Source organism: Lethenteron reissneri, chromosome 37, assembly GCF_015708825.2.
Source record: "Lethenteron reissneri isolate LAM-NWPU_2019-01 chromosome 37, ASM1570882v1, whole genome shotgun sequence".
Classification (NCBI taxonomy): Eukaryota; Metazoa; Chordata; class Hyperoartia; order Petromyzontiformes; family Petromyzontidae; genus Lethenteron; species Lethenteron reissneri.
In genome coordinates this window covers 4,330,011-4,346,335 of record NC_083815.1, presented here as the reverse complement: position 1 = coordinate 4,346,335, position 16,325 = coordinate 4,330,011, and the positions used below count along the sequence as shown (strand labels likewise).

At 41.7% G+C, this 16,325-nt stretch overlaps 1 protein-coding gene across 1 annotated transcript in view; it reads right to left on the bottom strand.

The window, feature by feature from the left end:
- Positions 1–209: 209 nt before the first annotated feature.
- Positions 210–16,325, bottom strand: part of GAS2 (growth arrest specific 2) — a 32,719-nt gene continuing 16,603 nt past the window's right edge. The window contains 6 exon segments of the mRNA XM_061566388.1: positions 210–2,864; positions 7,446–7,553; positions 10,889–10,993; positions 10,995–11,039; positions 11,041–11,146; positions 14,188–14,251. Coding sequence (XP_061422372.1) covers positions 2,595–2,864; positions 7,446–7,553; positions 10,889–10,993; positions 10,995–11,039; positions 11,041–11,146; positions 14,188–14,251 — 698 coding nt within the window. The 3' untranslated portion in view covers positions 210–2,594.

The following is a 16,325-nucleotide window of genomic DNA, read 5'->3' as shown; positions in this document are numbered from 1 at the left end:
AAATGATTCTCATTGACTTGATGATGTGGACGAGTTGCTCTTCTTGCACAAGCGTCATTTACTTGATTGGGAACATTACATGATCACTCCGTGAACATGACAAAACGATATATGCAAACACTGTCGTACACGTATTGCCAAATACCGCAAGCATCAACATAACCACTGCACCCACTGGGAACACGACAAATGAGGCACAGAGTGGCTGGTCGAGAATCCATAAAGTTGTATTGTGGAAATGTCTTACAAATCTAAAGTGCATCGTACAATATATTTCAGAGCTGCTCCAACCAAAAGCGTTTTAAAGGTTACACAAGCAGGGAGGCGACCGGGCTCTTTATCATGCGAAGTAGAATACTGTAGTGTTTCATATTATTGGTTCTTTCGGTAAAGTGACGTAGAAGGGAAATAATAAAGTAAAAAAATTTAAGCAATAAAATAAAAATGAGAATTTGATTTGTATTATTTCCCTTCTACGTGACTTTACCGAAAGAACCAAGAATATGAATCCCTGCAGTCATGAAAGCTTTAAATCGAAACTGTAGTGTTTGTCAAAACCAAATAATAAAAAAGGTCCAAAATGTAAATATCAGTTGATATTTTTTACGAGAATAAAGCATTGCCCCTTACGTGTTTCACACCATTTAAAGTATGTTTTGCTTCGAAATAATATTCGCATTGCAATTTCATGAATAATAAAGGAGAACGTGGTATTGTCATAATTTAAGTTGCTGTAAGAGTGTGTCCATTGTATCGCCCTTTCGTCGATCCACTGCTGGATGAGGACCTCCCTATCCCATGTGGGTCTGGGAGGTTATTTGACCGTGCTTCACCATGCTGGTCAGTGTGGGGATGTGAAGTTGCGGCACGCAGAAAGTTCAGTGCAACAATGGATTATGCTGCCCTGCCCACTGCTGCCCACCACGTAACCCCACAGCCTGGCACGTACTTTTTTACATGGAGGTTGCCCATTCAAGAACTTTGTAGACTCAACTCCAGCTTCGTTTCTGAGAACAGGCACATTTTGGGTGATCTGGTCACAGGAAAGAGTAAACGACTGCATTTGCAGAGATATATATTTTTGAAAAGGCACTGCTCGAGAAAATCGTTGAATTTGTGATTTTTAGCGTGGTGCCAGTACATTACAATGAATCGTGATATTTCATTTGGCATAATACCTAATTACAGCGGTTAGAGATGCAGATGATCAGAGCATTCTAATTAACTGAAGATGCTCTAGGGTTGTAGCTAGTGTTTATGATTTGAACAAAACAAAACTAAAGAAATATTTTGTGAACTGCTACAGTAAACCTTGTGACTTGACACACAGCTATATGCCCAAACACACATTTGAAACATAATCTAGCTTTACAACGTGAAGGCACTGATGTATTATATAGAAGACAGCTTGAGCATTGCGTATAATTACCAGTTAAAAAGTAAAATCTAATGAGGCACATCAATTCGTGCACTGAGAAATATTGCTCCTTAGAATACATAAACGGGAGAAAAAAAAGAAACTGAAAAAAACCGTTTGGTACTGCACTTTCATTGGTGTGTATAAAATCACTGTGAGTCAGGATAACCTGTATAAAGGTGAAGGCACTGGTGTTCACCAAACAATGAACACAACTGAACAATGAGGCATTCAAGAACATGTCATTTTAAGTTACTAATTTTCAGCTATTCCCACGGGAAAACAAGTGGATTTTGTATGCTATTAAAAGATAGTCAAATCATTTTCAAAAACCTGAAAATAAATGTAAAGAACAAACTGTCATTGTTTTTTCAATATGGAAATGCATACACTATCACTACAGGTATGCAATGGGGCTGCTCATATGCCGTTACTGAGAGCTAATGGCATGAACAGCAAAAAAAAACACGTTCACAATTGTTTCTTGCTGGCAAGAATAACCGTAAAATCTAGCAAGTAATCGCAACTAAGACTAAAACAAGTTTGGTCATAAGAAACAGAAACTAAGGGAAACATTACGTATAATGCATTCATTCAGACTATCATGTACACATTGCTTCACTTTTCACCGATTGCATTCAGATGGCTCTGGCCTTGAGTGAATGGTCCAAAAAGGTTTATATCATACAAGCAAGCTTCTCCTAATGACCCCATTCAGAACTATATATTTTTTACAATACTTGAAGCCCGCAAAAGTTCAAAATACAAATGGCTGAACATGCCCCATTAGCTCCGCTCTGGACAGCAGATTTTCTAAAATATATAAGCACCAACTGCCAACACATCATGCGTCCCACACCACTTGCCCATAAACAGCTTCTCAGCGATTCTAACCAATCAGCAATTAAAAAAAAACAGTATTTGTAACACAGTTGTCTTGGCAGTCCATGGAGTTCACCAAATCCAGGGCATCACCCTGCAGTCAGCCCATCCGGACGAACCATTTGTGACGAGACAGTTTGAGACCATCCCACTTCTAGATTGAAAACTAATTGCTTTAGAACCGCTTTGTGTTGTAGTTTGTCGTCCTTCCCCAGCACCTCCAATTAGCACGGCCGGCTACGTACGGGTGCGAAAGGAGTTCAACATACATACATCTCGCTCCGTACGGCCCTGCCTAACTCGCCACCTGCTTGCGGCTTTTGTAGCTGCCGGTGGAAATCAGGTAGCCGTTGGGTTTTGCCGGGGAGTGAGGGGCAGGCAGGGGGGACTGGCAGCTGGATGTCGCCGGGGAGGAGGGCGCACACGCGGGCACGGGCAGGCCGGAGATGCGGCCGTCGACGCGTGATATGTGCAGCATTCGGCAGGGGTCGTGCTTGAGAAGGTAGCCCTCAAAGGTCTCCCAGCCTCCGCCCACACGCACCATCACGTGTTTGTTGTGCAGCATCTGTTGGGAAAGTAAAAATACATACATATTCAAATGTAAATACGTTTCTATAGCGTGGTTTTCAGCCTATTTGATCCTCTCATTCAACCGTAGAATGAGTTGGTTTTGGGCTTTCTTTCACAGCAAAGCCCAGAGAATTTGAAAATCAAATACCACCACCGTTGCCAATAACATGAATAATTACCGTTTATAGAACTTAATTTTTACGAAGGGAATGCGAATGTGCAACCGATCAGTTCTTTAACTGGATGACCTTCGAATTAAAGTACCCAAATTAACTTTTGAGTGCACAGGACTAAAGTGCACGCACAATAAAAGTAACTCATTCAACCAAACAGCTTGCTACTTCTGTTGCATTCTGTATGAGACCAGCAGGTGGCAGAAAAACACTGCGTACACATTTCTATTCAGAAGAAATAAACGCCTAATGTAGAGGTTCCTGGTGGCTCAAGGGTCAGACTAAGCTGCCACTGAAGGGAGCCTGGGTTAGAATCAAGACAGTGGCCTGTGCGTCTTAGTATTTTACCAGGTATATAGCTCTATTTTCAGAAGTAACCTGGCCACCAACGATAGCTCAACAAAGTGGCTTGTCATGTGAACATTTATCGCAGCCAAATACTATAAAGGCATGTTTCTAAATGTGGTGAAAAAGAACGGAAGACCCGGAGAAAAATCCACCAGACCACGGGGAGAACATATACACAGGCCCGCCAGGTTCGGGATCGAACTCACGACCTCCAGTACACCAGGCGAGATAGTTAACATTTCGCCACCATGGTGCCCTTAAACTAGGCTCTCAAGTGTAGGGAGTTCATGGTCTTGGTTCAGTCACCAGTAAGTATATAGAAACATCCATCATTAAAATGTGTTTTTTGCTGTTAATTTGGATATAATCCAGCTCTGAGATAGAACAAAAATATTGGTTTTACTGTCATACAATTAATATTCTCCGTAGCAGTGCAGGTGGGAAAATTGTTTCCCCTCGTATAGATACGAGGTCGCTTGAAGGCATTTTAGAAATAGCTCTATGATAATCTCCAACATGGTGTGATGCATTTACTCTGAACGAGTTCCCAATGGATTGTGTAATTGACGTTGATAGTGGAATCTAGATAACATTTTGGGGGAAAGGCAAAAAAAAAGCTTAAGAATATCATATCTAACTCCATTTACGCTTTGCTTTACAGTGAGATTTTAAAAAAAAACATGAATCCAACTCGGAAAATGCTTAACGATTTTTTTTTCATAGAATATGTGCACAATTTCTAAAATACATACTTTCACTGAGGATTTATTGAGAATGTTTGCACTTGGCACCATTTGCAAAACATTTACTAAAATAACAGGGGGGAAATACACGAATTGAATATTCACAGAAAATACGGGTAACTGTCATCTGTTGACAACATTTTCAAATAAGCTGCTAAGCATCCTCATTCGTGTAACGTTAATGCAAGAAAAACGTCTAACTCGCATTTCAACGGCTCACCCCTAGCGATTCGATAAATTGTTAGAGGTCTCAATTCAATTCAAGAATCGATTCTAAATATGACGGCATATCATTTGCATATTTGATAAATATTATATTCTTACACACAAGAGTTGGTGAACATATCATGAGCTGGGCAACCTATTTAAATTGATGAGTCAATCCGTTATTATTACAGTACTACACGCGTCGACTTCAAGCATACATTTTGATCACATGGAGGCGCACATCAGTTGGTGGAGTCTCTGCACCCAGACTAAACAGGACAGGGGGGGGGGCTCCCCCCCAGATGCTTCCAGTCATCGTTGCCAACTCCGTGAGCAAGAACCACTCCCACCAATACGCAGGCAAGTGCGTCAACAGTCCGTGCGCACCGCCCCTGGTCCCTGCAGCCCAGCCCGACGTGCGCTCCCCCCCACCATCCCACGCGTCCCTGCAGCACCCGCCCGCACTTCCGCTGAAAGCAAAATCCCATGTGGATTACCACCTCGCCCTGTGATGAATTTTTTATTGCGGCTCCCCTTCCCCTCGGGCACTCTGGCCTGCAAGTGTCTGTTGCGTTCGAGCCAGTGAAAGGCGGGGGACCGAAACAGAAAAATGCTATCCTTTTTTTTACAGCGCCCAATAACAACGGCTTACGCATGCCCACAAAATATCAAACGGTGATTCATATTAATGAACAGGCAGGTCACGGATTTCTATTCATCGTAAAAAAAATTACAATGCCTGCGATTAATGTAACGCACAATAACCTCACCGCATAAACACAAGTGCTGGCAATTGCTACGCCAGATTTCTGATCAAGCTTTTGCTGCCGTATTATACCGTCGCTTCACCATCTTCCGTGTGCAACCTGCAAAGAACAGCGGACCATTTCGCTAAATTCCGCAATGCAACCCCGGCAGCATAAATTGAGCACACGGCTTGGCATTCGTTGTTTAATGTCTGGGGCTTTTTAGGGAATGTTCAAAATGCATTTGGTTAACTTACACCTGTGCTCAAGGGCAACCATTAGGCTGTGATTGAGCGCACATGCAGACTTTGCTTTTCGCTGACCTGCATGCATGAACGGTAATTTATTCAACCTCGTCTTCTGCAACGTTAATTTGTGGACCCCTGACTGCCTTCTTCTCTTCAGTTTGCTCACGTTCAACCTTGCCTACCAACTTAAAAAAAAACACACGCACAAGCGTGTACATACATACCATGTAATCATACGTATATAAATATAGTTGCGTTCAAGTATTCATCAATTCTGTTTATTTACTTCATCGGCAGTGGCTGTATTTTATGCAGATAATATGTAAAGGTTAAAATCTGGAAAAATAATGAACACGGCCTTTTTACCCATCACTCTACCCCACTGTTGGTCTTATTGTAGGAGAGTGATTCATAACACCGCGCTTCCACTTCTTCCCCAACCTGAAAGATGGTCTCCAAGGATTTTGGTGTGCGAATGTGACCTTTAAAAAGCCACCCGGTGACGCATACAACGGGCAGGGAAAGGAATTATTTTAATTATGAATCCAACAACCAAACTGAAAATCTTTGAAGAGCATTTTTTGCTTACCGAATTGGGCTATTCACCACATATTCTAACTTGCCATGCTGCTGTTATACAAGCCAATGATTTTGGAGAATTGGCAAAGAGGTATTATTTTTCACATTTTTGGACCAAAAAAATATACACTGTTGCTGTATAACCACATTGGGTTGTGATTTGCACACAAGAGTCACGCTAACCTCAAGTATATCGTACAAGACTTTCATTCATCCACTGCTGGATGAGGGCCTCTGAACACCGTGCAGGCCATGTTCGTCATTTACTTTACCACGCTGATCAACGTTGGTTGAGGACGATGGGCAGAATAGATGTGGAAACACAGACGTATAGTACAATGTATTTTGCAGCACTACCCTCTGCTGTCTGCTATGCAGCACCGCAGCCTTTAACAATGTGTGCGAGGTGGTCATCCATCGACGCACTTTAAAGGCTCAAAACTCCTGCTTGGCTTGTAAAATCTGACATGTTCGGGCACATTCCAGGTGATTTGATCATAGGCACACGAGCCGCACCACCTGTTAAAATCCAGCTCTCTTCAATACAAATGCATGCTGCTATGCTTTTGAGTTGCAACCCATCGGCTACACAGTTTATTTTACTGGGCTGCCGCAGAGAGTCTCAACGCAATGTGCCAAAAGCCCACCCCACAAATGTTTACAGGTCAAACCAGACGGCACACTGTTTCATATGGCGATGCAGCTAGACATCCGTTGGTTATTACAATTTTGATCCTAACTCAAATATTATGGCTCCGGAATATGCAACAGTGCAGCAGTGTAAATACGAATATTGTTTTCCATCACTAATTATATCTCAGTTGTGCCACCGCGGTCAAATTACGAGAAAGGCAAAACCATTCTGGTAATTTCCCAAATATAGAAAGGTGAAATTAATTGGCAAACCATCCCAGAGGATGACAGCACTGAATGACTGGCCAGTTGTGTGTCCCCCTATAGACCCCTATTACCCAATGCCTATGGTTATTTTCAGCTTTCAAATAATTATTGCTCTTTATTAACCTCGGACAATTTTTTTTATTGATTTTAAACAAATAAAACATATCAGGATTGCTTCCAAATATGATTTGTGTCGTATTATTAAGTAGATATTTTTGAGGTTTTAATGTCAATGTTGCATGCATTATATTTTTGGTTTTAGCTGATATATATAGTCCATGCTTATTTATGAAATAAAACACAATATTCATTGTTTTTTGTCAACCAAACATATTTCAAAACGAGATTTCATTTGTGATCAGTCTGATAAAGCCAGCTCAGTAAACTGAGAATCCTGTTTAATTAAGGGCAGCTGTATGGATCAAACTTTGCAAAAATCTCAGTGGTGCCGATTCAGACAGACATATTTTCAATTTGGTCTAAATAATATAAGAATGTATGACTCTACAATCGACTTCTGGATGAATGCATCCCGAAGCTGTCCTGGAAATGGTGGAATTTTAAAAAATAATCATGTCAGGCTTAATGGGTACGACAGCATGAATAATTAAGATAAAATATCATGTTCCTACCCTGACGAAGACGATCTTGTCCCCGAACCGGTATCTTCCATCGGAATAATATTCCACCTGGAAGCTTGCCTGGCACTGACACGGAAGCTTCTCTGATATCCGCTTGATCTGCTCCGTTACAACGAAAGAGAATAGTTGTAGGCAACATTCCAAACGCAACTTCTCATGTTGCAAACAGCATTCCTGTGTATTACGGAAGAGAGGAGAGATTTGAATCTTGAAACTGGAGTCTGAAAAAAAAAATCAATATTAAAATTCACATGTCTGCTTTTCCATGCTGGGGAAAAGTGTTAAGGATAGCGTACATGTACAAACAAATACAATCTAAAAAAAACAATATAAGCAATATTTGTAAAAACATATATATATTTTCTAATGTATGAACCAAATTAATAAAATGCAATCTTTCAACAACAACAACAAAACATCTTCTGAAAGATCAGGCAGTATCAGATGAACAAAAGACCCATACAACACTCGGATCAAAGCGCCGTGTTGGAATAACTTCAATCAAATCTGCCACAAAGCCCGGGAAAGAGCGAAATTGTTAATGCAGTTATTTATTTTCCCCTCACTGGGCTAATTAAAAAGCCAATACTATGTGTGTATCCTAACTAGCGTCATTTATATCACTTTTCAAAATTGAAAGAGTTGACTTTGCATTTATTTTAAACAAATCAGCAGCGTAGCAAGCAATGAACACCACGTTGCTTTACATTTTATTTATTACAGGTAGTCCTCGAGTTACGATGGTCCGACTTACGATATTTCGATCTTACGATGGCGATAGCGATATGACAAAATTGCCATCAACAACCTAACATCGTTCAAGTATGCAGACGACGGACAGAATCATGTAGCTTTAGCGATTTCATTTTAAGGTTACCACGATACGTTCAATGCATGTTAAAAGTTTTTATAGCAGATAGGCTTGTTTCCTGAGAAAACTTTCTATTAAATTGCAGTTCATATAGGTAGGCTAAGAATTTACCTTGTTTTTTATACTTTACATTTTACTGTGCAATACAGTATTGTAATTAATAAATACATACAGTATATAGTTTATACAGTACGGTACTGTAAATGGCTCTGTTTTGCTAAATGATCACCATTCTTTAAGACTCCTGGGTAGGCTGGGCCGTCTTCGACTTACGATATTTTCGACTTACGACGATGGGGTCGTCGTAACGCATCTCCATCGTAAGTAGAGGACTACCTGTACTTCCAAAATCCAATTATCTCCTCAACTTCTCACGCAAAAACAGCAAGTCTAAACTGTAGTAACTTTATATTAAAACATAAACTGAGAGCCCTTTGCAATTCTCTGCTGGATGAAAGCTGCAAAGTCATAGGGAGTTATTTTTGATCGAACGTAACCGCACTAGTGAGTCAGCTAACCGGTTCAGACATCTCTCGCCGCTCAAGTTATCTGTGACCAGTAACACATTTGCATAAATTAGTTTACTTATTTATCCAGCAAAGCCACATTGAGTAGTATGACTTTTCCAAGAGGTTTTCTGCATTGTTTTTTTATTTTAATGTTTTCTGCCAATAAATGAGTGTGTTTACAAGCGACAGGAAACCGGAGAACCAGGAGAAAATCCACGCGGACAAGGAGGGCAATGCTCTATCCCCATAAAGATGGAAACAGATGGTGATAAGTCCACTAGCAGTATTGCCTTCTCCTCGTGAGCCAGGGTATGTCACCTCGATGCCTACGGGGAAGGGAGTCGCACAACATTTGTGTGATCTACCAACCCTTGCCTCCAGTGATGGATCACCGGCATGCACCACGCTCATAAGCGCAGTGTGATAACCACTGTGCAACTGCTGCACCAAACAATGTAATAATGGGTATTAAATGTAACCATAATGCACTGTTTTGTAAACAAATCTTTATGCTGCGTTTCCACAGTCAATAGAACCCAAACCCATTCCGTGCAGGGTCATTCTTGGTACGGCCCTACAGGACACTTTATTTTTTTAATTCTAATCAATGACATGTGCTTTTGTAATCACGTCTGTTAAAAAAAACAAAACCATGTCCTTTACGCTGATCTAAATGAGAGACGCCATTGGATGCGTGCATGTCACTTCTGAGCTGACCCTGTGATATCACCACTGTTTATTTGGGTGGCCCTGCTGGAAAATTTGCAATGGACCATGCTGATGGCTCGCTTGGCCTGGTAAGAATTCTGTGGGAACCCAGGTAAAGGCCACTTGCCCAGTTCGCAAATCAGGTCAGACCAATCTAAGAATGGATGAATAAGTATAATATTTTAAATAACTGCAAAGATGTGTTCAGGGACCCGTAGTATCACAGCTAAATTTTGGCCCCAGAGTGTCTATGGCTGGATTTTGTCAATAACATCTGGTTACCCAGTAGCATTGTTAAATAGGTCACATCCTGCTGATAAGACTTAGTGAAGTTGAAACTGATCCAGGATTAAACTTGTTTTTACACTACTGGCATAGATTGATCCCAAAGGTCCATTGGATAATAGATTAAATATTATATAATTTCAACATGAAACAAATGCATTCGTATGACAATGTATATGTATAATAAGGAATATAAATGGCCCATCATCTTCGGCACTGTAGGACCCCTTTCACCTCATGGCCCTTGGGACCATGAGGAGAAAGGGGTCCTGCCATTGCCCTCACATTTGGACAGGTGGGGAAGTGCATACCATATAATAAAGGCATAAATGTATCCAGCAAAGCGTCATTCCATCTCAAGAATGTTGTAATTTCTCTTTTAGTGTGCATTGTGTAGAAAGAGAGCGGAGCGCCGAGAGAAAGCCCACGTACACGAGAAGATAATATAAAAAAGTCTGTACATCATGAACCAACTTGCGGCACAGCGATCTCCTGGTCATCTTGCAGCCCAGTACATTGAAATCGACTTGGCTCCAAAGCAATGCATTGCAAGCAGATATCTCGAGGCATGCAACGATTCACGCCGAACAAAGTGATTTGATAAAATCTTACTATTTAGGGGTCAACATTTGATTATAGAATAGAGTTTTTGGCCTTTTTCATTACCTTCTTTGCATTGTTTGTTATACGTCATATCTCATTTATAATAGTTGTGTTCACTCCGTTAGCGTACATGTGACATTAATACATAATTTAGAAATATGTTGCAACAATTGTAAATCGAAAGTACACTATTCAGTGCATATATCGAGATCATAAAATTATTTGTTATCAATAAAGCAATGTATCGTTACATGTCCGAATATTTAACACCCATCGTGGGGTTCTACTCATGACCCCTCGTGACCTGCATTGTTAAAATAGTCTCCACGTGCCTCCAGGAATTTGTTCTCCATCCCCGCACCTCCGATAAGCACGGTTGGTTACATGCCAGTGTGAAAGAAGTTCACACATATACATACAGGAGCATTAGCTGCCAATGCCATCTCCAATCAACTTACGGCCGATTCCAGGACCTTGTCCCGCACTTGCTTCTTCTCCTTGGGAGCCCGCGGTGTGGTGGGTGTGCTGGAAGAGGCTGCCACCACCAACGTTGCGGAAGAGGAAGGAAGAGGGCGATGGCGGGCACGAGGTGCACGGCGACGCCGGCGACTGCAGAGTAGGCCGACGAGCCGGATGACGAGCGGGCGTTCGCCCGGGCCTCCTCCTGTTCGATCTCCTTCTCCAGCTTGATGAGCCCCGGAGGCTCGATGCCGAACCTGCGCAGGTCACAGCGGACACCGTGGCCACATCGCGCGCACGCATACAAAGATCCCCCCCTCAGGTGCTGTTCGCGAGCACCTATTGAAGGCCAGCACGGCATAGGAGGGGGTGGGTGGCCAACACCACGCCCGACGCACACATACACATGTGTGCTTCGGCCTCCGGACCGTGAGCACGAAAGGAATACAAATAGAGTTCAGAGCAAAGCAGTGGCGGCATGTCAACTATGGTGGATGTTACGTGTTTTTTTTCCGTATTTAAAGTGAATTTTACAAGCCCTTGCATGAAAGGGCTTTTGACAGGTCAGCCTCCGAGAAGAAAACGCACATGTATGATGTACAAGTGATTCATGCTTTTTTTTCTTTTTATCATTCATTGGCTTTCCCTCCTCTGGGTGGGCAGTGGAAATGATCGGTCTTGAACTTTTTGGTCCAATATTTCTCAGCGCCGAGACAACACGTGGAATTATTCATGCTGGCTTGTCGAGTGTAGGTGTAGCGGTCCCTTCATAAAGTGATCTACCAATATAAACCTCAGACCGGCCACCTAAAATGAAAAATAACCACACATGTTCCTATTCTTTGGTTATTTCGGGAAAGTCACGTACGTAATAAAAATAAACGAAAAAAAATAAAAACACTAATGTAGACTGTAGCCTGGTTCTTAATCGGAGTGAGTGTACTGGCAATCTATAATGTAGACTGTAGCTTGGTTATTGAGTTTGGTGAGTGTACTGGTAGTCTATAATATAGACTGCAGCAATGGTTATCACAGTCTACATTACAGACTGCCAATATGCTCACCAGCTTAAAAATCAGGCTACAGTCTACATGAAAGACTGCCAGCACACTCACCGAGGTTAAGAACCAGGCTACAGTCTACATTATAGACTGCCAATACACTCACCCAGCCTAATAACCACTGTCATCAAAATTAACGTTGCAAGGTACTTTTAAATCATAGTTTTCGACATTTTTATCTCAATGTAATATTACCAATGGAATAAAAAATACTTAAATGCTGCAAAAAATGTAATTAAGATTTTAAGATCATCTTAATCAAATAGTGCAGACGTAATAATTACACCCCCTAAGAAAGTCAATAAATTGTTACAACTCAGGGCCACAATTCTTCGCAAGAATGATTTTTTTTACTTTGTCGTAAATGTAGTCGTCACTAGTAACGTGAACCCATTACATACAACATTCAAATACAAAACATCATTTCTTACATATGCAATAGAATTAACGGATCGCTACCATGGGCATCGATATTATTGTTTAATCAATGTGTTGTTCCACCTCTGATAAATGGTATAAAGAATTAGCAGTGGGATATTAATTGATGTCCTCGTGTTGTAAATATCACTTGGATCAATGTGTGTATTAATGAGTTGTTCGTAGATTAACACCACAGACTTGAGTAAAATCTGATTGCCCTATTACAGGAGTCCCTTAATGCAAAAACAAAAACTTAACCCAATGTCACTGCAATCAGTAATCTTAGTTAAGTTCAATAAATGAGTAGCATTTGATTCTTGGTCACAGCAACACCAGTGGCGAGTACGATCTGGGACACCCTTCACCAACATGTGCTAACGAGCATGAAGTATGGTAAAAATACAACGCCGTGACTGACATGGTGTGGAGAAGCATTCATGAAGCAGTGGATTGACAAAGCGCTGTATTATAATCAAGCTCTAGATAGCAAGCACAAAAAACATATATGGAATACTGATCAGAGACCTTCAGGTGCCAGAACATGCCCATCCCTAAAGACTGCAAGATGAATCACTAAAAAGGTCAAACTTTCACTGCAGGCTGCTGCCTCCTCAAAATCATATTCTCTGTGGTAGAAAGCAGAGTTATTCCCAGTGGCCGAGACAAAATAAAAGATTTGCTCTTAACACTGGCAGTTTGTCTACAAAAATTAGAAACCCAAACATCCCTCAAGAAAATTGCATATTCAAATGTTGATGCTACTTTCCCTGCATATCAGCAGCATTCATTGTTCAGTGTAGATTTTGTCTTCGGCTGCCTCTCAGCCTCACCGCCACTCAGTACGACAGGGGACTTAAATTATTCTGAACATGGGCTGTGCTCTGGTAAATGCAATATCGCCCACCTATATTGACAAAGTCAAATGTCAATTGGAATATAAAACAGGTGCAATCCCCAAGCTGCAAGCCACAACTGCGGCTCAAAATTGGAGAAAACTTAAAGTAGGCTTGTATAATTATTGATTTGAAACCTCATGTACACTGGCCATGAATACTGTAAGCCAATAAAAAAAGGACATAAGTCAGATGGAGAAAAAAAGGTAATTTATGCATGAAACACCCAGCGTAATGGTACAGCTACTATCGACATCGGCTGTACACTCATTAAACGTGTCAGTAATCCCCTGGCAAGGAAGTGCCAAGCTTGTCAAAGGGGCACTAATGGAAGAGGGCCTAAAGTTCCACATGTAAACGAGGATAAGCTGTGCAGGATGCCATGATCCCTTAACAATCAGCTCTATTTCTCCCGGTTTGGCTGTTATTAATCATGCAAACGCGCACGTTGGCTCATTAAATAATGCTCCCGTGTTAAAATATCAGACCTTTTGCTTGGCAAAGGATAGGCACACATCTACTGTATGCCCCTATTTACCAAGCTAATTTGCCAAGTACTGTTATTTAGCATTGCCACTGAAAAACCTGGCTACACCTTTAAAAATACAATAAAATTAGCAACTATGCAGCGTCTAAATGTGACCACTTGTCAAGAGCTTGTACAGAACACTTGGGGCATGGGTCTCCTTCGAGAAAGATGTTAATTTACTTTTTTTTGAGCAAGAGAGACAGTGAAAGGCAAATGAAAAATTAAAGGTCTCGAGTCTGGACAGAATTCCCTACGCATTATCACGGCATTCCACTACGGTGTTTGTTTGTGGAGAGACAGAACTGCTTCCTTTTTCATCTGCAGTGCATTCCATAGGCGAGTATTCATTCCTTGTGTAAGCTCACGCGGTGAGTGCAAGGGTTTGTACTCCGTACCTGGCGGCGATGCGTCCCAACTCGAGAAGACAAAGGCAAACCTCGCGAGGTTGCTTGTGTAGCACTGCAGAAGGGGAACACAATGTGATCATTATAGACGATGACTCAAGCAAAAAAATGCACCTCTAAGCAGGTAGAATGATGGAAAATTACTGACGGATACTAGAGGGAAGCTAACTCCAGTATGTGTAACCAGGTGGTTGGTGTCCATCCTTCCCCAACAATCAATCAACTGAATTAAGATGCACGTGCAATTTTCAAGACAATGGACTAACTCACGGTGGCTGCATCTGGGTGGCAGATGCCAGTCACAGTTTATTGACATAATGATGTAAGCAAGAAGAGTAAATTTCATGGAATGATTTGTAGTTACTTTGGAGACCTATGGAAAAGAAACTTCAGCGAATGTGCTTGGTTGGGAGTACAACTGAGCACATGCAATGAATGCCTCAGGAGTGACCAATGCTTAACAGCTTGTGAACCTTGGGAGCACCACAGATTACCTCGGCTAGCTATATACGGTGCGAGAGAAGTTCAACATACATACAGACTAAAGTGATCTGAATGGTCAGTGTGTCTGTATTAACCACATTTGCCACACAATTTAGTTTTATGTTAAATTACTTCATACCTTTAAAATAATTCCCCCCCCAATGTATTCCGATTTTGCTGTTGCCGTTGTATCATGACATGAGAAACACCTTGTCACGTGGTATTTTAACCCTAAAGGAAAGGTGTCACATACTTTACCATATACTCTGCCGTGAGAGTGTCACAGGGCGGTCAACCCGATAGGTTTAAATTTCATCGCTGAAATTTAGCCACGTGAAGTGAAAATCCAAATTTAATACAAATTATAGTTTAATGAGCAAAAATTGGCCAGGCTAATACCATAAACCCACTATATCTGAGATCCCTGATAAATCTCCGAGCCACAAAGCCATCTAAAATTTTTAAATAGCATTAGCTGCAGGAATTCAACTTGGAGAAATATTCTTAAACGTAATCATTTTAGTGGACACTTATAAAACCTGCTTTTTGTTTGATGAATTTTTACATACAGGAGCAAGAGACTAAACTCTTTAGAAGCTGATGAATTTAGGTCATCCCCCTGGCAGAAACAAATATACCACATACCAGCTTAGATGAGAAATATTGCACCTCTTACGAAGTTAAAGATGTGGTACACCATGGGGGAAATATCACACGAGCTTCAATATCTACAGAAAAATATTGCTATTATTACCTACAACGGCACAATACTATAGTCTCAGCTGCACATTGCTACTTTTGTCGATTTGCAATGGTGTTATCATCATGAGTGCAAATCTGCGCTATTAGATGGCACAAAACAGCCCGCAGGAAACACTGCAAACTTTAGATTTTCTGGAAATTCAACCTCAAATGGAATAATGCATTGGGAATTGGGGGGGTAGGGGGGGTTCTAAACAATAGGCTATCTGCTACATGTAGGGTCCTTTTCCACGAAGATATGCGAAACTTAGACACTTTTGTTGTAAACTGCACTGTATCAGATAAGCTACAACAAATAAATATAGCCAATCTACACTCTACAGTTAAAAGAAGTAGTTTTTTTTACAGTTGCGTTCATTTGAAGGTTCATTTAAAGGCCTCATTGAATCGTAAAAAAAACATTTTGTAAACAAATATTCTCAAAAGGCTACTCTATTCCACGTAACTTTAACATCACCATTCATACACACGGAAGGCAGTCCCAGACAGCAGGACTTGTACTGTGATGATTGGAGCGAATTGCATCAGCTAACACATTCCTGCGGAGGGAGCATTGGGTTGCTCGGTCAATGACCAGGGTCAACGGCGGCGTGGTGTATTCCGCAAATATACCCGACTGTGAGGGCGGGGGCACAAGCCGGCGTGTAAAGGTTAAACGTTGAGTTTCATAAGGGCACCACGGGGTGACCAGCCCCTCCCCATCCCAGCCCCGACCCCTCCCTCCCACCCCCCACCCAGCCCCACCCAGCCCCACCCTCCCCACCCAGCCCCTCCCCACCCAGCCCATCCCCACCCTCCCCACCCAACCCCTCCTTCCCCACCCAGCCCCTCCCTGCACGACGGACGCAATAATCCCCTGTGGGCCGGTGTAACCAGGAGGTTCC